This window comes from Mytilus edulis, chromosome 5 (assembly GCF_963676685.1).
Source record: "Mytilus edulis chromosome 5, xbMytEdul2.2, whole genome shotgun sequence".
Taxonomy (NCBI): domain Eukaryota; kingdom Metazoa; phylum Mollusca; class Bivalvia; order Mytilida; family Mytilidae; genus Mytilus; species Mytilus edulis.
This window is the reverse complement of record NC_092348.1, coordinates 14,994,425-15,017,682: the sequence shown is the minus strand read 5'-3', so window position 1 is coordinate 15,017,682 and position 23,258 is coordinate 14,994,425. Positions and strand designations below refer to the sequence as shown.

Genomic DNA, 23,258 nt, shown 5'->3' with positions numbered 1-23,258 from the left:
CTTGAACAGTTAACCATTTATATAATATGGTACATTGACTCAGCTCTGTGATTCTTTTCAAAGCAGAACCAAACACATTGTACAATGAAAGTTCCAACCATGTACTGGGTCCTGAAGCAGCACATAGCTCATTACAAACAAAGATTTATTTCGTCTTCACTGAGCCATTATATTGCTCCCCTACTAAACTATGTATTCTACTTACTAGTACACTTGGTCCAATCAATAGCCTGATAGAAAATTGTTCAAATTGAGCATTTGAAAATAATGGAATAAATTACTTTTGGAGTGTCAAAATTGGTTCTAGGTACTTGATAAATTGCATGCTTATAATTGGTGCTTTTGATTTTTCTATCCTATATACTGACAACTTTGCCTCATAGTCTTATTAAGAAAAATTCACACACCTCATTAAATGGGCATTTAGAAAAAGTCAGAATGCGAATATATATATTCAAACTCTTTTAGGTCATTTTTTAGTAGCAACAAACACAAGAACTATGTGAATGGAATACCATAACAAGCCCTTGAATTTTTACTAGATATCATTTTTGTCTCTTTGACATATTCCTCATTTCCATTCTCAATTTTATTACACACTATTGAAATTACAAGCATGCGTGAGTTTCTAGAACTGTATAAAAACAAATGCTGAAAAAAAGTATTCTATAACAAATAAACAGCTACGCCATGAGCGCATGATACGCCCGTCGCCCTTTTTGAAAGATTCGATCATTTCTCTATGTCATATCAGATATTTATAAAAATTGAAAGGGAGCTTCAGTCAATATATATAAATAATACACCAAAGTTTCATGCGAACTGCTGAAATATTTTTTGAGTTATTGACCGAAAACTGGAAAATACCACCTTTTTTAATGAACAAAACCCCTTAACTCAATAACATAAAATCTAAAATTAATGAAAATAGAAAGGGAGCTTACAACAATAGCTATAAACAATTCAGCAAAGTTTCATGAGAACTGCTGAAAACTTTTTTTGTGTTAATGTCCGAAAACTGGAACCCCCCTTAGTAAAATCTAAAATTTATAAAAATTGAAAGGGAGCTCATGTCAATAGATAGTAACAATTCACCAAAATTCCTTGCAAATTTGTGAAAGGATTTTTGAGATATTATCAGAAAACTGAAAAAAACACCATTTTTATTGAATAAAACCCCATTAATTTCCAAACGTTTTATGCGAATTGGTTAAATAGTGTTGGAGTTAATATTTGACATGTTGACGACAGACGGACAACAGTATTCCATAATACGTCCTGTAAACGAGCGTATAAAAATATATTGAGTAGTAAACTCATTCTAGATACATAATTTTAAAAACATGTTCAGAGAAAATAGAATGCATTACAAAGGATTATACCCGTAATAAGAAATACTGGATTTGTCAAGGTTCCGACTTATTTTAATATTAAATTTACTGTTATCTGTTTTTGTCCATTTTAATTCCTTGTTATCTGTTATAAGCCAAATCAATTTGCTGTTTTGCTGTTATTGGGACCCCCCTTGCCCCCCCCCATTTTAAACTTGAGGTGTCCCAGCTACTTAGTAGGGTCAAGTGTTGCAGATCCCCAAATAACGATCATCTATTAGGGGGCAAAAAATGATTATATATATTGTTTAAATATTTTTCTTCTTCTTCAGATATGATTTTGGCAACAAACATAATAGCTAGTTATACATGTCCAGTGTTGAACAAATCTCATTTTTAACAGCCCGCTCTCTGGGACGTACTCCGGGTTTTAGATAGTTCAATATGTCAGCCCACACTTCTCCCCCACATGAAGTTGTTTACCTTTTCATTTTCTCGTTTTATATGTCATTATAGATTTGAATCACATTTAAACATGAGCAGTTTTGTCTCCAGTATCAATCATATTAGCGGGAAGTCATCCTGGGTGATGCAAGATGAAAATTATGACTATCATCAAGAAATAGCAAGGTAAGATATTTTTTGTTTAGATCACACTCAGTGGCTCACAGATAGACCGAATTCTTCTGTCCCTATAATGCATACATTTCCTAATTTACATTTGCTTTTTATTGCTTTTGCTATGTTTAACATTTCTTTCACTTTTTGTTTACATGTTCTTTTACTTTTACAGGTCAGCCTATGCAGATATGCTACATGATACAGAACGGGTAAGTGTCATCTCATTCTTGTTATCTACTCAACATCTTCAAGTACATAGGATATATATATCTATTAGATATTTACCTAAACATTGGATATCTTCTTCACCTTACCTGTACATGGGAAATCTAGATATCTACCTGACCTGTTCATTGGATATCTACTTGACATTTACCTGTACATTGGATATCTACCCCATACTTGACATTTACCTGTACATGGGATATCTACTTGACATTTACCTGTAAATCAGATTCCTGACCAAGGACAGGTGCAAACATATGCAGCGGGGTTAAATGTTATATCCTACTTGAGCCATGGTACCAACCCTATCTCTAATAATAAGATTTTAAGTATAAGTTTTTTCAAAGAAGTGAAATTGCCACACAGAAACATCATAATTTGAGGATATGTGTTCTTTGTTGGTAATTGTAGTAGGTTTTACAATATTGTCGTACATAATGTACAATACACAATGCATACAAAAAATCTATACCTTATATACCTATTATTTTCAAAAATGCTTATTTTAAACCCTTTTGTCAATGAAATGTAATAAAACATTGTATGCCCTGCCTACAGAAGAAAGGGCACATTTTGTTACTTTATCTCATTAGACAAGTGTAATATAATGATACCCTTTTGAAACAAATAAACATTTGAGTTTTATTCCAGGTAGATGAATAGGTCTGATGCAGATGTATTGGTTCATTAAGGAAAAATAATAAGTTCCTTACTCATCTTCACTATTATCAAATTATAATAATCTCAAAAATTACATGTAGTTGATTACAAGTGAAACACATTAAAAATCAGTAAAATCTACTAGTTTGAAAACAATGTAGTAAATTTGACATGTCTTATTTTCAGAACAAAAAATATTTCTTAGCTTTGGGAAAGGCTATTCAGTTGAAACGTGATAAAGGTGAAAAAGTACATGTCCTTGACATTGGTACTGGTACTGGACTTTTGTCAATGATGGCAGCTTCCTTAGGAGCAGATACAGTCACAGCTTGTGAGGTAATATAAAAAAAGAAGATGTGGTATGATTGTCAATGAGACAACTCTCCACAAAGACCAAAATGACACAGAAATTAATAACTATAGTCACCGTACGGCCTTCAACAATAAGCAAAGCCCACACCGCATAGTCAGCTATAAAAGGCCCAGAAATGACATGTAAAACAATTCAAACAAGAAAACTAACGGCCTTGTTTATGTACAAAAAAAGAACGAAAAACAAAAATGTAACACATAACCAAACATTTGGATTGGATAATGTCATCAACTTTCATGGCAACAATTCACAATTAATGTTATGGAAATGTTTGGGCAAGCGCAGACGATGTATGACAAATTTTAAATGTATGATTGGACATTGTTCTCTGTCCGTTTCATTATAAAGGAGATAACAATATTGTATTTTTGAGGTTTGGAAATACCCATTTACTAACTCATTGCCAGTAAACTTTATTTGTAACCATCAAATCATCAAATGATGCCGTCGAAGTTCAAAAAGGGAAAAGAACAGGACTTTTTTGTAATCCTTGGCTAGCAAAGATAGGTCATATACTGTTTAAAGGACACAACATCATATAAACCAGAGAGCATTTGAAATATGCTTAATAAAAGACTAAACATTTCTGCATAAAAGATATGCAAAACAACTATCTACAAATATCAAAGACCTTGAAAGTTGCTAAAAATAGCATGGATTAAAAAGAATATACATCAAATGATTTGTTAACAATGAAGGATTGAAAAAATTGTTGATGACATCATTTAGCATTTGCATACCTTAATATATAGATATTAAAAAAAAATAGAACTGATTTGTGATACAGTCAGATCAGTTGTTGTAAAACACTCAGTAATGGATTTCTGTATATATTATTTACATACCAGTATTCATTTTATCTTCTGTTATTTTCAGGCATTTAAACCTATGGCTGATTGTGCTAGGAAAATAATACAACAAAATGGTTATGGAAACAAAATCAAATTGATACCAAAACGTTCCACCGGTGTTTCAGTTGGTCCAGGTAGAAAGTTTACTCATAAGTTATGATAATGAAGCAGATTCTCATTCACAGCTTGGTGACCCCTCTCAATCAATATTTATGTCAGAATTTCTAACTAAAAATGAAAGAATTGCATTTTAAGAGTCCAAATTGAAGATGTAGTTAGTCTCACCTGTGACTAAAATCATAGCATGTCAATCATAGGAATTACGGTTAAGTGACAGAGAAAATAATTTATATAAAACTTTATATTTCAGAAAGTAGATGCCCTGGATGCCTCATACCTTGCATGCAGGTGCCTTGTATGTTATAAAGTTTGTCTTTTGTATGTCCATTGTCCTTTATCTCATTTGCATGATTCATCAACTGCTTAAAAACACGTTTTTTGTCATGTGAAATACAAAATGTACTCACATATCATGATATACAGGATCCTTGCAACATTTACACCGTGGTCAGATTTTTTCCAGATACTACAAGTGATAGGGCTACTATACTATATTTGGTGTATGCAATTATTGTAAGGTTTATATGTCTGTCTAGTCCTCATATGACCATGATCTCATTTTATAATTCATTGATCAACATTTAGATTTCATGTTTTTTTGTCAGTTTATCAAATATTTTAACCAGTAGGTCAACTAGGATTGACTGTAAGGTGTGCATGTCTATCAGATAGGTGTCATCTATAATTAACCTCATTTTCATGGTTCATTGGTAAATGTCAATTTTGATGTTATGCATGTGTCTCAGATACTATGATCAATAGGCTAACTATACTTAGTTTATGGTATGATTGTAAGGTGTCTTATGTTTTTTACGGTTGAAAATCTTACATTGTGGTTTCATGGTTGGGGATCATTGAGTTATCAGGATTTCTACATGATAGAAATCAGAATGGATTGACAAAAACCTTTTGAAAATTTCAATATCTTGCATTTCTTATCCTTAGATACTAAAAAAACAATGCCAGCATGGGTATCCCCAGGCACATTCTACAAGCTGATACAATACTGTTAAAGTTTATTGTGTTTTATGTAAGAGTAAATAAAACCTAATTGATGTACCTTGTGAGAACATATGAAAACACTGTTATTTCAATATAAAACAATTTTATAGATGGAGATATGTCACAACGTGCTAACATCTTGGTAACAGAAGTGTTTGACACAGAACTAATTGGAGAAGGTGCCTACGGAACATATACTCATGCACACAAAGAATTACTAGAGGTAATGGCTGCTTATATTGGTTTTGATAATGTTGTGAAGATAAAGAATATAAATATCCCATTTATTCTTACAACAATTTCAATATGCTTGTCCTTGGTATGATATGTAATGGGATTCAACTAAAATAATGAGATTTTGACCACGATTTCATGTTGAACATGGAATGATTGATTGATTGTTTGTTACTTAACATCCGGTGTACACTGAACATTCTTGTAAAATTATGGAAGGATGTAAGGTTGATACAAAACCTACATGAAAAATCAAACTTCAAAATATTTTAAAAAAAATACTGAGTGATATTAAGACTTTCTCAAAAATGAACCTTTCAAAAAGATGGAAAATTGACAAAAAACATATCACCCTAGAGGAATTATTCTTTAATCAGTGAATAGATAAGTTTCTGCTGTATTGCCAAATTACTTATTTTGCTAAATATTTCAGGAAAATTGTATAGTAGTTCCATCATCATCCAACATGTATGTACAAGTTGTCTCATCAGAGTTCATCAGTCGATGGAAAGACATACAGCCAATCAAAATACAAGGATGTGATGATGTCAGACCCCCTTCAGATACGACCAGTTGTAGTGGAGCTATTGCATTACATGACTTACAACTTCAGGAGCTTCCAAGAGATAAATTTACTTGTCTTTCTGAGCCTTTGAAAGTATTTAGGTAAACAAAATGTTACTTTTTCTTCTTATGTTCATTTATTTTGTTTTTATGAACTTCAAAATATATAAATAACAATATAGTATGATTACCAATGAGACAACTCCACATCATAGACCAAATAATATATAAGTATAAGTATTCAAATGACCATTATTTAGAAATATGACGTTCATTGTTGTTGTTTGTTAATGTGGTTCATAACTGTTTCTTGTTTCTCATTTTTGGAAAATGACGCTATCAGCGGCATGTTTCCAATACCATTGACCAGAACAATCGGAAGTTGATTGTTTTCTCTGCCTTCCACACTCGGTTTCATATTTACAATTTTACATACTAACTGGAATCTGCTTGTATTACGCTTCACTCGAACAAAGTGTTGTAGTCGGACGGGAACAGTTTACATACCTTTTTAGCTCACCTGGCCGAAAGGCCAAGTAAGCTTTTCTCATCACTTGGCGTCCGGCGTCCTTCATTGTCCGTCGTCGTCGTCCATCGTCCTGCGTTAACTTTTACAAAAATCTTCTCCTCTGAAACTACTGGGCCAAATTTAACCAAACTTGGCCATAATCATAATTGGGGTATCTAGTTCAAAAAATGTGTCCTGTGACCCGGCAAACCAACCAAGATGACCGCCATGGCTAAAAATAGAACAAAGGGGTAAAATGCAGTTTTTGGCTTATAACTCAAAAACTAAAGCATTTAGAGCAAATCTGACACGGGGGTAATATTGTTCATCAGGTCACGATCTATCTGCCCTGAAATTTTCAGATGAATCGGACATTCCGTTGTTGGGTTGCTGCCCCTGAAATGGTAATTTTAAGGAAATTTTCCTGTTTTTGGTTATCTTGAATATTATTATAGATAGAGATAAACTGTAAACAGCAATAATATTCAGCAAAGTAAGATCTACAAATAAGTCAACATGACCAAAATGGTTAGTTGACCACTTTAGGAGTTATTGCCCTTTATAGTCAATTTTTAACCATTTTTCGTAAATATTAGTAATCTTATAGAAAAATCTTCTCCTCTGAAACTACTGGGCCAAATTTAACCAAACTTAGCCATAATCATCATTGGGGTATTTAGTTAAAAAAATATGTCCAGTAACTTGGCCAACAAACCAAGATGGCCGCCATGGCTAAAAATAGAACATGGGGGTAAAATGCAGTTTTTGGCTTATAACTCAAAAACCATGGCATTAAGAGCAAATCTGACAGGAAGTAAAATTGTTGATCAGGTCACGATCTATCTGCCCTGGAATTTTCAGATGAATCGGATAATCGGTTGTTAGGTTGCTGCCCCTGAATTGGTAATTTTGAGGAAATTTTGCTGTTTTTTTTGTTATTATCTTGAATATTATTATAGATAGAGATAAACTGTAAACAGCAATAATGTACAGCAAAGAAAGAACTAAAAATAAGTCAGTATGACCAAAATAGTCAATTGACCCCCTAAGGAGTAATTGCCCTTCATTAAAATTTGAAGATTTTCAATAACATTTTCCACAGAAAGTACTATTATAGATAGAGATAATTGTAAGCAGCAAGAATGTTTAGTAAAGTAAGATCTACAAACACATCACCATCACCAAAACACAATTTTGTCATGAATCCATCTGTGTCCATTGTTTAATATTCACATAGACCAAGGTGAGCGACACAGGCTCTTTAGAGCCTCTAGTTTTATTTACCAAAAATAATCTTGACCTGTCCATATGTTTTTTGTTATTAAATGGTGTTTGGAGCTATCCCTTTTTGATAATTTTCATATTTATTCGAGCTTTCACTGTTATGCACATGTCTAACAATTGTAAACAATCGGTATGCATAAATTGATCCCCGTTTTGTTATGGTGTTGGACTTTTTACACTCCAATGATCAGCTAGCAATGGCTAGACCAAATAGATCTCCTAAATAATGTCAGCCTTTCTTGTCATTTCAACTTTACAATCATTGATGAATGCAGTACACTCTACAGTGTCGTCTACAGTTGATTCCATGTGATCACTGTCTTACAAAGAATGAGTTTGCATATTGCACGATGTTTTACTTGGTGGAGTGTCAAAACACTTACAGTTAGAGTTATTTTTCACTTGCTTTTCCACAATATTTGTTGCATGGTATTCTTGAATTTCTCAGCAGTTATGGTTCTCTTTGGACATGCTTTTTTGAGGAATTTGTCTGGTTCAATAGCGGGAATCAGCCCCTTAACTACTTTTTACATAAATATTAATTTCTGGCTTCAACACCGTGTTCATCTTGTCTGGAGATCTCGTTGTAGTCGCAGTTTGGCAAGCATTTTGGAGACGTATCCTTCCTCTCTTGATTAGTAATCTCTGGTTATAAATTTTGCTGCCTGACGTTGTATCCTTTCAAGCTTGTTTATTTTTGTTACCGTGCAGGGGTCCCATACTTTTGCTTTAAGTTACAGAAATAATCAGGTCACTTGTAACTTATTTAATGAGTATGTGGGGTATTAGAGCTTGCTCACAACAGGCTCTTCAAAGTTAAGTAGTCTGTATCCTTGATTTAGAAAAATGTAATTGCAAGAAAAAAATCACATTACTTAGAACACTTTAGACCATTCAGGCACATGTAGTCTTTATTTATGTGTACAAAAGAACAGCCAGTAGTCATTGGATATTTTAGATCATTCAAATAGTCTTGACCTATTTATTAGTACAAAAGAACAGCCAGTAGTCATTCGATACTGTAGATCATTCAGGTAGTCTTGACCTATTCATTTTGTACTTAAAAAACAGCCAGTTGTCATCTTCACTTCAAACACACACATATATGAATATCAATTATATGCTAACGAGACATGTTGCAATGTTAAACTAATTACTGTATGTGAAAATCAAGACTTTAATAAAAAAATATCCCAATATTAGAGGCAGTGGCGTCATTTTCCTCAGAGCTTTCAGTTCTTTGATTATATGAATTAGACTGTTGGTTTTCATGTTTGAATGGTTTTATACTATTCATTTTTGGGGCACTTTATAGTTTGGTGTTCAGTGTGAACCAAGTTTCAGTGTTGAAGACCATACTTTGACCTAAAATGGTTTATTTTACAAATTGTGACTTGATTGAGAGTTGTCTCATTGGCAATCATACCACATATTCTTATATCTAATTATTGCACAGCAAGTTATAAAAATAAGGAAACAATTTTTTTGCACCAGATGCACATTTCCACAATAAATGTCAATACCGGTAAAGTAAGTAACTTGTAATACATTTAAATTTATAGATATAGAGAGTTCTGATACTTATTTGAAAAAAATAAAATCATTGATACGATAATAGTTCTATGGATGTAGTTATAATACAGGTAACTAAAACAATTGGAAATTGAATTGATTTATTCGAGTATATTGTTATACATTTGTATATGCAGTTGTGATATCAACTACCAATTAAATCATAAATTGAAAGTTTTTATCCAGTATAAAAGGTTTTTTTCCAAATACAATGCATTTAATCAAAAATGTGTGCATGAATTACAAATTGTCTTTTATTACATTTGTAGATTTGACTTCAGTGGCAAAATACCTCTAGTTAGTGACAGACAGTCAGAAATCTTTTTTGAAGCTTTATCTAATGGTCAGGTGAATGGCTTTTTAATGTGGTGGGATTTACAGATGGACACAAATGGGGAAATTGACCTTAGTTGTGCACCTGACTGGGGACATCCTAATCCTAAGGAATTACAGGTAAAGAGGGAAGCTAGAATTTACCTTAGTTGTCCACCTGACTGGGGACATCCTAATCCTAAGGAATTACAGGTAAAGAGGGAAGCTAGAATTTACCTTAGTTGTGCACCTGACTGGGTTCATCTAATCCTAAAGAATTACAGGTAAAGAGGGAAGCTAGAATTTACCTTAGTTGATGCACCTGACTGGAGACATCCTAATCCTAAGGAATTACAGGTAAAGAGGGAAGCTAGAATTTACCTTAGTTGTGCACCTGACTGGGGACATCTAATCCTAAGGAATTACAGGTAAAGAGGGAAGCTACAATTTACCTTAGTTGTGCACCTGACTGGGTTCATCTAATCCTAAGGAATTACAGGTAAAGAGGGAAGCTACAATTTACCTTAGTTGTGCACCTGACTGGGGACATCCTAATCCTAAAGAATTACAGGTAAAGAGGGAAGCTAGAATTTACCTTAGTTGTGCACCTGACTGGGTTCATCTAATCCTAAGGAATTACAGGTAAAGAGGGAAGCTACAATTTACCGTAGTTGTGCACCTGACTGGGTTCATCTAATCCTAAGGAATTACAGGTAAAGAGGGAAGCTACAATTTACCTTAGTTGTGCACCTGACTGGGTTCATCTAATCCTAAGGAATAACAGGTAAAGAGGGAAGTTGGAATTTACCTTAGTTGATGCACCTGACTGGGACATCCTAATCCTAAGGAATTACAGGTAAAGAGGGAAGTTGGAATTTACCTTAGTTGATGCACCTGACTGGGTTCATCTAATCCTAAGGAATTACAGGTAAAGAGGGAAGCTATGATTTACCTTAGTTGTGCACCTGACTGGGGACATCTAATCCTAAGGAATTACAGGTAAAGAGGGCAGCTAGAATTTACCTTAGTTGATGCACCTGACTGGGTTCATCTAATCCTAAGGAATTACAGGTAAAGAGGGAAGCTATGATTTACCTTAGTTGTGCACCTGACTGGGGACATCCTTATCCTAAGGAATTACAGGTAAAGAGGGCAGCTAGAATTTACCTTAGTTGATGCACCTGACTGGGGACATCTTATCCTAAGGAATTACAGGTAAAGAGGGAAGCTAGAATTTACCTTAGTTGTGCACCTGACTGGGGACATCCTTATCCTAAGGAATTACAGGTAAAGAGGGCAGCTAGAATTTACCTTAGTTGTGCACCTGACTGGGGACATCCTAATCCTAAGGAATTACAGGTAAAGAGGGAAGCTAGAATTTACCTTAGTTGTGCACCTGACTGGGGACATCCTAATCCTAAGGAATTACAGGTAAAGAGAGAAGCTAGAATTTACCTTAGTTGATGCACCTGACTGGGGATATCCTAATCCTAAGGAATTACAGGTAAAGAGGGAAGCTAGAATTTACCTTAGTTGTGCACCTGACTGGGTTCATCTAATCCTAAGGAATTACAGGTAAAGAGGGCAGCTAGAATTTACCTTAGTTGATGCACCTGACTGGGTTCATCTAATCCTAAGGAATTACAGGTAAAGAGGGAAGCTATGATTTACCTTAGTTGTGCACCTGACTGGGGACATCTAATCCTAAGGAATTACAGGTAAAGAGGGCAGCTAGAATTTACCTTAGTTGATGCACCTGACTGGGTTCATCTAATCCTAAGGAATTACAGGTAAAGAGGGAAGCTATGATTTACCTTAGTTGTGCACCTGACTGGGGACATCCTTATCCTAAGGAATTACAGGTAAAGAGGGCAGCTAGAATTTACCTTAGTTGATGCACCTGACTGGGGACATCTTATCCTAAGGAATTACAGGTAAAGAGGGAAGCTAGAATTTACCTTAGTTGTGCACCTGACTGGGGACATCCTTATCCTAAGGAATTACAGGTAAAGAGGGCAGCTAGAATTTACCTTAGTTGTGCACCTGACTGGGGACATCCTAATCCTAAGGAATTACAGGTAAAGAGGGAAGCTAGAATTTACCTTAGTTGACTATATATAATAGTTGTGCACCTGACTGGGGACATCCTAATCCTAAGGAATTACAGGTAAAGAGGGAAGCTAGAATTTACCTTAGTTGATGCACCTGACTGGGGACATCCTAATCCTAAGGAATTACAGGTAAAGAGGGAAGCTAGAATTTACCTTAGTTGTGCACCTGACTGGGTTCATCTAATCCTAAGGAATTACAGGTAAAGAGGGCAGCTAGAATTTACCTTAGTTGATGCACCTGACTGGGTTCATCTAATCCTAAGGAATTACAGGTAAAGAGGGAAGCTATGATTTACCTTAGTTGTGCACCTGACTGGGTTCATCTAATCCTAAGGAATTACAGGTAAAGAGGGCAGCTAGAATTTATCTTAGTTGATGCACCTGACTGGGTTCATCTAATCCTAAGGAATTACAGGTAAAGAGGGAAGCTATGATTTACCTTAGTTGTGCACCTGACTGGGGACATCCTTATCCTAAGGAATTACAGGTAAAGAGGGCAGCTAGAATTTACCTTAGTTGATGCACCTGACTGGGGACATCTTATCCTAAGGAATTACAGGTAAAGAGGGAAGCTAGAATTTACCTTAGTTGTGCACCTGACTGGGGACATCCTTATCCTAAGGAATTACAGGTAAAGAGGGCAGCTAGAATTTACCTTAGTTGATGCACCTGACTGGGTTCATCTAATCCTAAGGAATTACAGGTAAAGAGGGAAGCTATGATTTACCTTAGTTGTGCACCTGACTGGGGACATCCTTATCCTAAGGAATTACAGGTAAAGAGGGAAGCTAGAATTTACCTTAGTTGTGCACCTGACTGGGGACATCTAATCCTAAGGAATTACAGGTAAAGAGGGAAGCTAGAATTTACCTTAGTTGTGCACCTGACTGGGTTCATCTAATCCTAAGGAATTACAGGTAAAGAGGGAAACTAGAATTTACCTTAGTTGATGCACCTGACTGGGTTCATCTAATCCTAAGGAATTACAGGTAAAGAGGGAAGCTAGAATTTACCTTAGTTGGGTCAGGATCCCTAATAGACCTTGAGATGAGGAACTCAGATGACGTAATTAAAAAAAAATATTAGTCCGCCATACAATTGTGGATGCTGTGATTTTAAAAATGGACATAAATGAACTATAAGAACTGTTTTATAGAGCTGATGTGATGAGAAAAGAAAGATGTAGATTTGACCTGAAATAAATTATTAGAAAGGACAATTTTTTTATTGAATTTTATGATCAGAATTTTGGGATTATTTCATGAGGAGAGTGACATTTTTCACCATCTTCCGGGGTCCAGCAATTTGCGAAAAAAGTAATCTCACTTGCCACCCCGAAAATTTAACCAGACATGTATAAATGTACCAGCTTCGATATGAGCCATCATACATGTTCAAGTAAACGATATGGACTGAGCAATGGAGGAAAACGTTACCATTACGGCCTATGGAGAATTAATTGTAAATGTATACCCATATTGAAATCAATACTTCTGATTTTTCCAAATATTTTTATGTGATCTTCATCGGTATAACATTCTGAATAAATCTGTGTATTTTTGTCCATTTCTGAAAAAAAATAAAGTTGTTTTAGCACTATAAGGCAATGACACTTTCGTCGCTATATTCATTTATTTTGAATACAATGTGTATGTATAATTAATTTCTTCCAGAATACATTCACTAGTCAAAACAAGGACAAAACTTCTGATTATATCCTTTAATTACAATACACAGACCCTGTTAAAGCATTCTATAAAATTTTCTTGTGTCTTAAAGTGCATTTTGGCAGAGAAATTATGCAAAAATGGAGATTTTATAAAAAAACCAACACCAAAATAATTATTCTTACTAGTGGAAATCTGGTATTTAAAACTGTGGAAAGCACTCTAAACTACTGGGAAAGTCATCCTTATCATATAATTAGAGTGCAATATAGTGCAAATTTTCAAAACTTGTCCTTTCACATAATTCTATTTGAGAAAAAATGTTTTTAACATGTATTTCAGTGAAAACCTTTTATCAGTGAGAAATCCACATGAGGTTTTAAAGGAAACATTGTGACATCACATGTATTATGGCGTCATTAAATAACGACAGATCAAAATAGTGCTAAATATAGTTTGCAGTGTTACGTGAGAAACAGTTGCCGCAAGATTTAACTCGAAATATTGAGTCGAAACGATCTGTAACTAAGCCTTTCCATTCAATATCAAGACCATAGCAACAGTTTTCATATTTGCATATTTTTAACATACCGACTGTAATTTCAATTGCATAAATACCATAAATAAACAATTTAGAGCTTGCCTAACAAAACAAAATGCTTACCAGTTATTCAGGACTTTTTAAAACCTCTAGTTTGCCATCTCAGGTTAAAAAGTAATGATATGTCTGGAACTGAAATAAGACAAAAAAAAATTACTCAGGCTGTGTTATCATTTGATTTAAATACATAAGTATTATTGAGAGAGAAAAATCTATTTCTTGAAAGTTTAATTACAAAGAAAGACAAATGCTTCTCCCTTGTGGCTTAGTAACCTTCATTTAAACCTTTTATATTAGAAGCAATGGGTAGTAGCTAACTAGCTTAATAGTTGAATCGGTGCAGAAATATTGTTTTCAAAAAGGTTTGACCCTCCCCCTTTTTCACTGAGAAATGACAATATCTTTTGTTTTGCTCAAGTGCATTAAAATAATAATTCATGATTTTCTTAAAACATGTACATGTGTTTTCTGTTTTTTTGCATATGATATCTACTGACCAGGGGTCAAATCATTGGATAAAAGCACATGCGATGATGTATCTCACTTTACTCGTATGAAGTGTGTTATCTCCCATGATTATCAGGTATTCCTGTAGACCGAAGTGATAATTACATAACAAAGACTATATTGTGTCATGTTTACTTACAATTTAATAATATTTAAAAGTTATTTCTTGCCTTTTTCAATATAGTAAACAAATTCCTTTCGGATATCTCGGAAGTAAACAAAGTTATGATTGTGCCTAAAAAAAGTGTTCAGCCCCATGCCAGTAATGCATTTTAAAAGCGAAAATTTCATTGAGTTTTTGCTGATCTTTATCAATAATATTTATCTTAAACCATTTATAATAACTAGGTATAAATAAAAAACTACTAACCATCATTTTCGGTGGTGTACAAGGTGAAATCATCCATAAATCAGCCTGAAAACTTCTGGAATTAAGCTTCTAATTATATTGGGTCAGGATCCCTAATAGACCTTGAGATGAGGAACTCAGATGACGTAATTAAAAAAAAATATTAGTCCGCCATACAATTGTGGATGCTGTGATTTTAAAAATGGACATAAATGAACTATAAGAACTGTTTTATAGAGCTGATGTGATGAGAAAAGAAAGATGTAGATTTGACCTGAAATAAATTATTAGAAAGGACAATTTTTTTATTGAATTTTATGATCAGAATTTTGGGATTATTTCATGAGGAGAGTGACATTTTTCACCATCTTCCGGGGTCCAGCAATTTGCGAAAAAAGTAATCTCACTTGCCACCCCGAAAATTTAACCAGACATGTATAAATGTACCAGCTTCGATATGAGCCATCATACATGTTCAAGTAAACGATATGGACTGAGCAATGGAGGAAAACGTTACCATTACGGCCTATGGAGAATTAATTGTAAATGTATACCCAGTTGTGCACCTGACTGGGGACATCTAATCCTAAGGAATTACAGGTAAAGAGGGAAGCTAGAATTTACCTTAGTTGATGCACCTGACTGGGTTCATCTAATCCTAAGGAATTACAGGTAAAGAGGGAAGTTGGAATTAACCCACACATCCATGATATAATAACCTTACTATGGACATATTTTGCATTGGAAGATGTTAAACTGTTATTGTACACTTTTAAATCTTGGGAGGGAATTAAAAAGGAATAAAGAACAAAATTGTGATGACAGCATATAAAATTATGTCTTTGTATATTTAAAGTGGAGAGATCACTGGATGCAGGCAGTGTATTATCCCAGCAACATTTTACCAGTACAGAAAGGTGATAAGGTGAAGGTCATCAGTTACCATAGTGAATACAATTTATGGTTTGATGTAGCAAAAGAAAACTGGTAAGATTTAACACATTTTGCTTGTTTATATTTCATATGCAAAAACTTTTTACATTTAATATGTGTTGAGTATATTCAAGGTTATTCACTGATTGCTCCGTATGAACTAAATGTGTGAATAATCAAAAGCATATTCATTGTGTTATAATATCCTCTATAGCATTGAATGGCTATGTCAGTTGATTTAACAAACCATTATGCTTGGCCATAATGAAGGTCTTTTGGCTGGGATACCTTTGTACTTTCAACTATTCATTTAAAGTAAAAGAAGAAAGTGTCGATCTCAATACTTTTGTATATACCTTACCTTCAATTCTTTGAAAAAATGATAAGCAGGACAAATTTAAATACTTTTCGATATGAAAAGTGAACCACAAACTTGAATATTCAACGAATCACAAATTTTCTATAGGCTTGTATGCAGATTTGGCAAAACCAAATAAGTTTTCTTCAATCTTTGAAAATTGGTATCAACTAAAATAAATGAATCCAAAGTAAAGACATTTCAATAAAACAAGATGAAAAGTCACACTGTACATTAAAGATTAAGTTATTAACTCTTCTGCAGTTGCTGGGATTGCTGAAACAATACATGTATAATTTGATTTGTATAAATGAAGTTTTTTGTTGATATTATATTTGAATATTTTTTTACTTTTCAGTAATGGAAATACTAAGATCAGTAGTGGACTAAATTGTTTGTGTGGTATACACACAGCCATAAGTAGAACTAGATTTGGAATGATAAATGACCCAGATAGAAAACAAATAATTATTGATGTGTTGAGAAAGGTAAACGTAACAGTGTTTTAGTCATTATATATATATAATAATCCTTAGTTCCAGACTGAAATTATTATGCATCTAAGACATTAACCAAATATAATCCAATATGATTCCAACTGCAAACATAATGGTTTATGAATGATAAACCAAAAAAGAAACACAAGTATATAAAATAAAATATGATAAAAAATGTTTTCTGATTTATAAGTAGGTACATGTATCATTTTAAAAAAAGCAACAACAAAAAACCAACTTGAATACAAAAAAAAAAAAAAAAATCTAAATTACAATGAAAAATCAAAAAAAAAATCAGCTCAAAGTCAGAGAATTATATTCATAAATGATAAAATATATAAATAAAAGACTTGTAGAAAAAAACACCAACAATAAATTATTATATAAATCTTAAATTGTTTGAGTTATCTCCCATTGTAAAAAAAAATAAATTCTTCATTGTGATAAACTAAAATATTTTTGTATAAAAGTGAATACAACTTTACTAATTATTGTCATCATTTGAATGAGAATTCCTAAAAATCATTTGCATGTTTGTTTCAAGATGTGTTAATTAAGTAAAAAGATATGTGGTACGAGTGAAAATGAGCTAACTCTCCATCCAAGTCACAGTTTGTAAAAAGTAAACCATTATAGGTCAAAATATGGTTATAAAACACCAAACAGCAAGCTATTTCTACAAAAAAAACCTCCAGGAAAACAGAAAAACTAACAGTCTAATCTATATAAAAAAACAAGAAACACTTCAACCATTGACAACAGGTTCCTGACTTAGCACAGGGTCAAACAAAAAAGTCTTACTGTTTAATAGAAATTAAAGAAGACTTAATATTACTTATAAGGTGGCATTAAAATACCTAGGAAAGAAGGACACAAATTAACACTTTTGATTATAGTATAAGTATTCTCAAAATTCAAATATAGAAAAATATTTATGGAATGACCAAACAACACATTAATTCACATAAGTTAGCAATTAGTGTTTTTTTAGTAATAAAGCGAATATTTTTCAATATATTGATTTTTTTATCAGTTATTCTTTTTGAAACATTGATGTTTAGGTTTGAATAAAGTTCAAAATGTAAGGAACTTTATCTTTTTCAATCAATTCTGAATATGTTTGATGCTACGTCATCAACAAAAAGCAACCTGTTGTTGTATGAAGTCACAAGCTAACATTCATTTTCCATATTTCATATTCCTGTAAATTTACTGCAACCAATCATGTAATAAATGAGTTTTTTTTTTTTATTATAGAATATTAAAGATGATACAGTATGTCTATGTATAAGTGATGGAAGCCTTCTACCCCTGATAGCCGCTAGACTTGGTGCTAAACAGGTAATAAACAAAACATCATTGAAATAGAAAGAATTCTACTTATTTATCATGATAACATGTCATAGTGATAGCGAGACTAGAGAATGCCTTGTAGTACAGCAGAACGCATTGAGTGTGTAGACAAAAGTTGAATTTTTGGTTAGGTTACTTGATAGCAGAACCATGAAGTCATTATTAGGTTATGTATACTACCCTCCCTAGTCTAGCCCTACAGACAGATAGATAGATTGGTTATCTGTCGTACTAGTCTACTCTTAAAGGACGGTAGTTTACATAACCTAATAATCACTTCATTTTCATTTTCAACTTAGCAAGCAAGTTAACCAAAAGATATTACCTTTATTTACACACTCAATACATTCTGCTATAATCAAACCTCATGAAACTTGTACAATGTATATGGTATTGGAATTGGTGTAAAAAGATCCTGTTGGATTATGATAATTTTTAGAGTTATGAAACTGTGTCACTATCTGTTTTTATGCCCCACCTACGATAGTAGAGGGGCATTATGTTTTCTGGTCTGTTTGTCCGTCTGTTCGCCCGTCCCTTTGTCCGTCTGTCCCATTTCAGGTTAAAGCTTTTGGTCAAGGTAGTTTTTGATGAACTTGAAGCTGAAGTCCAATCAACTTCAAACTTAGTACACTTGTTGCTTATGATATGATCTATCTAATTTTAAAGTCAAATTAGACTTTTGATCCCAATTAGGGTCCACTGATCATAGAAAATGAAAGTGTGAGTTTCGGGTTAAAGTTTTTGGTCAAGGTAGTTTTTGATGAAGTTGAAGTCCAATCAACTTAAAACTTAGTACACACGTTCCCTATGGTATGATCTTAATAATTTTAATGCCAAATTAGATTTTTTACCCAATTTCAGAGTCCATTGAACATGGAAAATGATAGTGCAAGTGGGGCATCTGTGTACTTTGGACACATTCTTGTTAAATGCAATTTTGCACATGTCACACTATCCCAGTATGCTTGAATGATTACCTTTAAATCAAAAGTTTTTTTGGGATTGATTACCTGTTTTTTGTTAAAGCCTAAAAATTCTAAACGGAAAGTCCTTTATCAAATGGCAAAATCAAAAACTCAAACACATCAAACGAACGGATATCAGCTGTCTCATTAAAAATTTAAAACAGAAAGTCTCTAATCAAATGCAAAATTAAAAGCTCAAACACATCAAACAAATTGATAAAACTGTCATATTCCTGACTTCATACAGGAATTTCTTATGCAGAAATGTCAGATTAGACCTTTTATAGCTAGCTAAACTTCTCACTTGTAAGACAGTCTCATAAATTCCATTATGTTTGAATCTATTTTCTGAAAACTATACACAACTGTTTGAATTATAGAAATTAACATTCCTTTTGAACAGGACAGACATATCATGTGCTCTTGGTGCAGCTGTTAATTTTATGTCATACTTTTGTATAAAGCATCTGTTACTGAAAATTTCCAATTAGAAAAATCCATGTTTGTTTGCCTATAAAGCTAGCTGAATTTCATTTCAGGTTTATACTATAGAATCTAATCCATTGTGTAAAAGAATTGTTGATAGATTCCTAGAAGAAAACAATCTGAGTGGAAAGATCAAGGTGATAGAGAAACATCCAGAGAATGTTACCATTGATGATCTTGATGGAAACAAGGTGGACTAATATTCTAGTAACAAATATACACATGTTACATGGTCTATTGAATATAAAATGTCTGCTTAGTTTATATATTTTAGTCTGATTTGGTCAACCAAGGGTTATTACTAATGGAAGATCAATGATATTTCGAATGCAGTTATATTATAAAAAAAGAACATGTGGTAGGATTTTCAATGAGACAGCTCTCCACAAGAGACCGAACAACACAGAAATTAGCAACTATAGGTAACTGTATGGCCTTCAACAATGAGAAAAGCCCATACCACATAGTCATCTATAAAAAGCCAATATCATTTCAAGATGCCTTGGTTTTAGTACAGGACATTTGTTTAAAATTTTATGGTTCATACATTGATTTTGTTCCATATAGATATGACAGTTTTTTATTGGTTATTTTCTTGGTAGTATATAAGGCATTGCAAATCAACAAATATGTCCATCTGTAATCTTGATGATACTCAAAAGACCTTCTCAAATAAAACTCAAAATAGAATTTCTACTGTTGAAATATTTCAGGTTGACTTAGTTGTTGGAGAACCATATTTCCAAACATCAATGCTGCCATGGCATCATATACAATTCTGGCATTCTGTGAAATGTTTACCCACCATTTTACATCCTGAGACAATAGTTTTACCATGTAGAATGACTATACATGCTGTAGCTGTAGACTTTATAGATCTGTGGAAGATAAAAGCTCCTATTGGAAACTGTGAAGGCTTTGATTTGGATATTTTTGACAAATTAATTGAGGTAACAGATATGATACTGTAACTACCTGGTCCAAGGACACAGTTAGCATTATTTGCTTTCCGTTGTCTACAAATGTAGTCCCTAGTGCTGGACAATGTATAATCGCAATTTTTTTTACACACCTCCCAAATTTATTTCTTTTCATTTCATGCATAAAATTTTATTAGTAGGGGGATGAAATTACATGTTAAAAAAACTGGGTGATGAATAGGTCAATTATTGATTTGGTCCAATCAAAGAAGGTTAAAAATTAGCATGTCTAAAGCTGTCATACTGAATTATAGACCCCTTTAACATAGAGTTGACATCTTCAGGAAATACATAAAGAAAGTAAACTGTTATCTGCTTTTTGGTCGGGTTGTTGTCACTTTGACTTATTCCCCATTTCCATCCTCAATTTTATTGCAATGTTTTTTTCCAGGCATCATCTGATATAGCAGATGAGATAGTAGAGCCACATCCATTATGGGAATATCCTTGTCAAGCCAGAAGTGATATACAGAAGGTCTATACATTTGATTATACAGATTTTATAACCAAGAAATCATTACCTTGTATAACCAACACAGAACTCAACATTAAAAGGTTAGTTCAGAAAATACTACCTATCAAATATATAGATACTGTTCATTTCACATTTGGTAAAAGGACATGCAAATTAATTTTGAATGTTTTTGTCTAAATAATCCATGATTTTGTTGCTTACAAATTTAAGATGTATTTCACAAAAGACACATCAAGCTCTTAATTTTCCATTTTCTAGGAAAGATATGAATAAATTTTATAAAGCTTATCAAATTTTTGCTTTAAACCTCAATTTCTTAAATAACACAACTCATATTGGCTATTAAGAGCTGATAGGACTATTGATTAACAATCTCTTCCAAGAGCTCATATACCAGCACATGTGTCACTGTTAATGCACATACCATACATTGGACTAAATACAGTTGTCCTATAATAAAAAAAATGTATTTCATTTAAATATTTTGTAGCCATGGTAATTGTAATGGTGTTGTGTTATGGGCTGATTTTGATTTTGGAGATGGAAATGTTATAACTACAGGACCAAGGGACATAACTGTGATCAACCAGAAAATAGAATGGGATTATTATTCTAGACAAGGTGTACACTTACTGAAGAAACCAGTACAAATTTCTGCAGAAGATTTAAAGCTTAGCAAACAATGTGTTATTAAAATTGAAACAAAATTTGAACCTTTTAAAAGTGATGATTTTGCATTTGCATTTTCTACCAAATATTGTCAATAAAATAACTTAGTAATTTTATAAATATGTATTGCTAGACCCCCCCCCCCCACACAATATATAACTTTATTTTGTCCTGTACCTGTTGTTGCTTACTATCAGTCATGTCTCAGTCTTATAACAGCTGAATGGAAGTGCCAGGTCAGCTCTCGATTATCAGTCTGCCATGTGATGTTTTCTAATTAGCTGTAGGTGTTACTATGTCTATAAAAAAACATTTCAACACAATGCAATATATAATGTTTACTGTTTGGTAGTTTTGATGGTCTGTGTCTACATTCATTTAATTGCCTTTACCTGTTTGTGTGTCCACAGAGTCCAAAGACCCTGTATCTGTGATTTTGTAGATAGCTTTACCCGACTGCTCTGGCTCTTATTATTGTCATCACCTACTTGTATCCATCAACTTGGACTACGACTGATTGACATGGCTCTGAATATATCTTTTTGAGAGTTTATGTCACCAAAACTAAATGACATCAACAAACCTTTCTCTTTATATCAAAACCAAAAATATTTACCAAAGGCCCATAAGGTCATCTGTAACATCTTATTGGAGTCATTAAAACCCTCCAAACTAGTAGTAACCAACAACTAGCTAAAGTTGCGTTGGTTGTATAGGTCATATGGAACAAAGGCTGAGATTATAAAATAATTACATTAATTTTGCAATTAAGAATCTGTTTACATTTCTCTATAGGTTGCATTTCTGAAAATATTGACAATGCAATTTCCCATAGGAACTCCTTTTACGACTAAAAATGTACCCCTTTTACTATGAAGTTTTGAAAAAAATCATCGTAGAATTGAAAGTTCATATGCACTATAATTTTTTTCAGAGGTCAAAATATAGGGCTGTGCGGCATATTTTCAACGTTTATATGCCCTGAACTTCTCAGAGTTTAAACTAACACTAATTTTCTTAACTACTCCTACCTCGAATGAAAGGTTACCACAGATTTCAATGTAAACAATATGCACATGTTTATTAACTGGTAACATTCCCAAGTTATGTCTCTGTGAGATGGAACAGAGAGCATAACTGGGAACCAGTATGTAAACAAAATTAATTTTCTATGAATATTCAAGATCTCCCCAAAAGAGGTGTGGTTTGAGAAACAGCTGTATTTCAAAGTGCAACCTCTAATGCACCATACATACCTCATTGTTCAACCCAATCTACATAAAACTAGTGCTGGAATATATAAATGTAGTTTGGCTACCATAACAGGATAGTCAGGTGCTTCATTTCGAAAGAATCATTACATTGAGCTGCTTTTTTTACTTTAATGAGTTATACATTTGGAATTTTTATTTTGAGAGAAACATACTGACATCTTTGAAACAACTGTCGATCTTTTCCTTCAGTATAAAAAGCTCTCTTTGATTACATGTAGGTTCTTATCACCTTTATTTTCTTACAGTTGAGTTAATGTTATGAAGTTGTGCATTGTCAGGTTCACAACAACTGTCTTTTTAATTTTTTCACAAAGGGTCACATTCTTTATACATGATATAACTTTTTTCTCCATTCAACAAATAATTATGAGTT

General features: G+C 33.2%; 1 protein-coding gene and 1 long non-coding RNA gene across 2 annotated transcripts; one reads left to right on the top strand and one right to left on the bottom strand.

Moving 5' to 3' along the window:
- The first annotated feature begins 1,671 nt into the window (after window positions 1-1,671).
- LOC139523053 (protein arginine N-methyltransferase 7-like) lies at window positions 1,672-21,731 on the top strand. The gene is made up of 14 exons (XM_071316810.1): window positions 1,672-1,961; window positions 2,125-2,161; window positions 3,024-3,173; window positions 4,087-4,195; window positions 5,294-5,406; window positions 5,851-6,083; window positions 9,615-9,798; window positions 15,749-15,879; window positions 16,542-16,671; window positions 17,938-18,021; window positions 19,541-19,678; window positions 20,201-20,437; window positions 20,859-21,022; window positions 21,433-21,731. The coding sequence occupies exons 1-14, from the start codon at window positions 1,801-1,803 to the stop codon at window positions 21,707-21,709; spliced, it is 2,148 nt and encodes a 715-aa protein (XP_071172911.1). The 5' UTR covers window positions 1,672-1,800; the 3' UTR covers window positions 21,710-21,731.
- On the bottom strand, window positions 13,239-14,994 carry LOC139523059 (uncharacterized). The gene is made up of 3 exons (XR_011664552.1): window positions 14,914-14,994; window positions 14,100-14,168; window positions 13,239-13,337 (listed from the first exon to the last, which is right to left on the bottom strand). It is a non-coding gene; the product is annotated as an uncharacterized lncRNA (long non-coding RNA).
- Window positions 21,732-23,258: the final 1,527 nt, after the last annotated feature.

Bases quoted from the DNA above. Each gene is read 5' to 3' on its own strand.
- LOC139523053 (XM_071316810.1), top strand. From the start codon at position 1,801: ATGAAGTTGTTTACCTTTTCATTTTCTCGTTTTATATGTCATTATAGA. The intron at 18,022-19,540 runs GTAATAAACAAA...ATTTCATTTCAG, and splicing joins CTAGACTTGGTGCTAAACAG to GTTTATACTATAGAATCTAA. The intron at 20,438-20,858 runs GTAACAGATATG...GTTTTTTTCCAG, and splicing joins TTTTTGACAAATTAATTGAG to GCATCATCTGATATAGCAGA.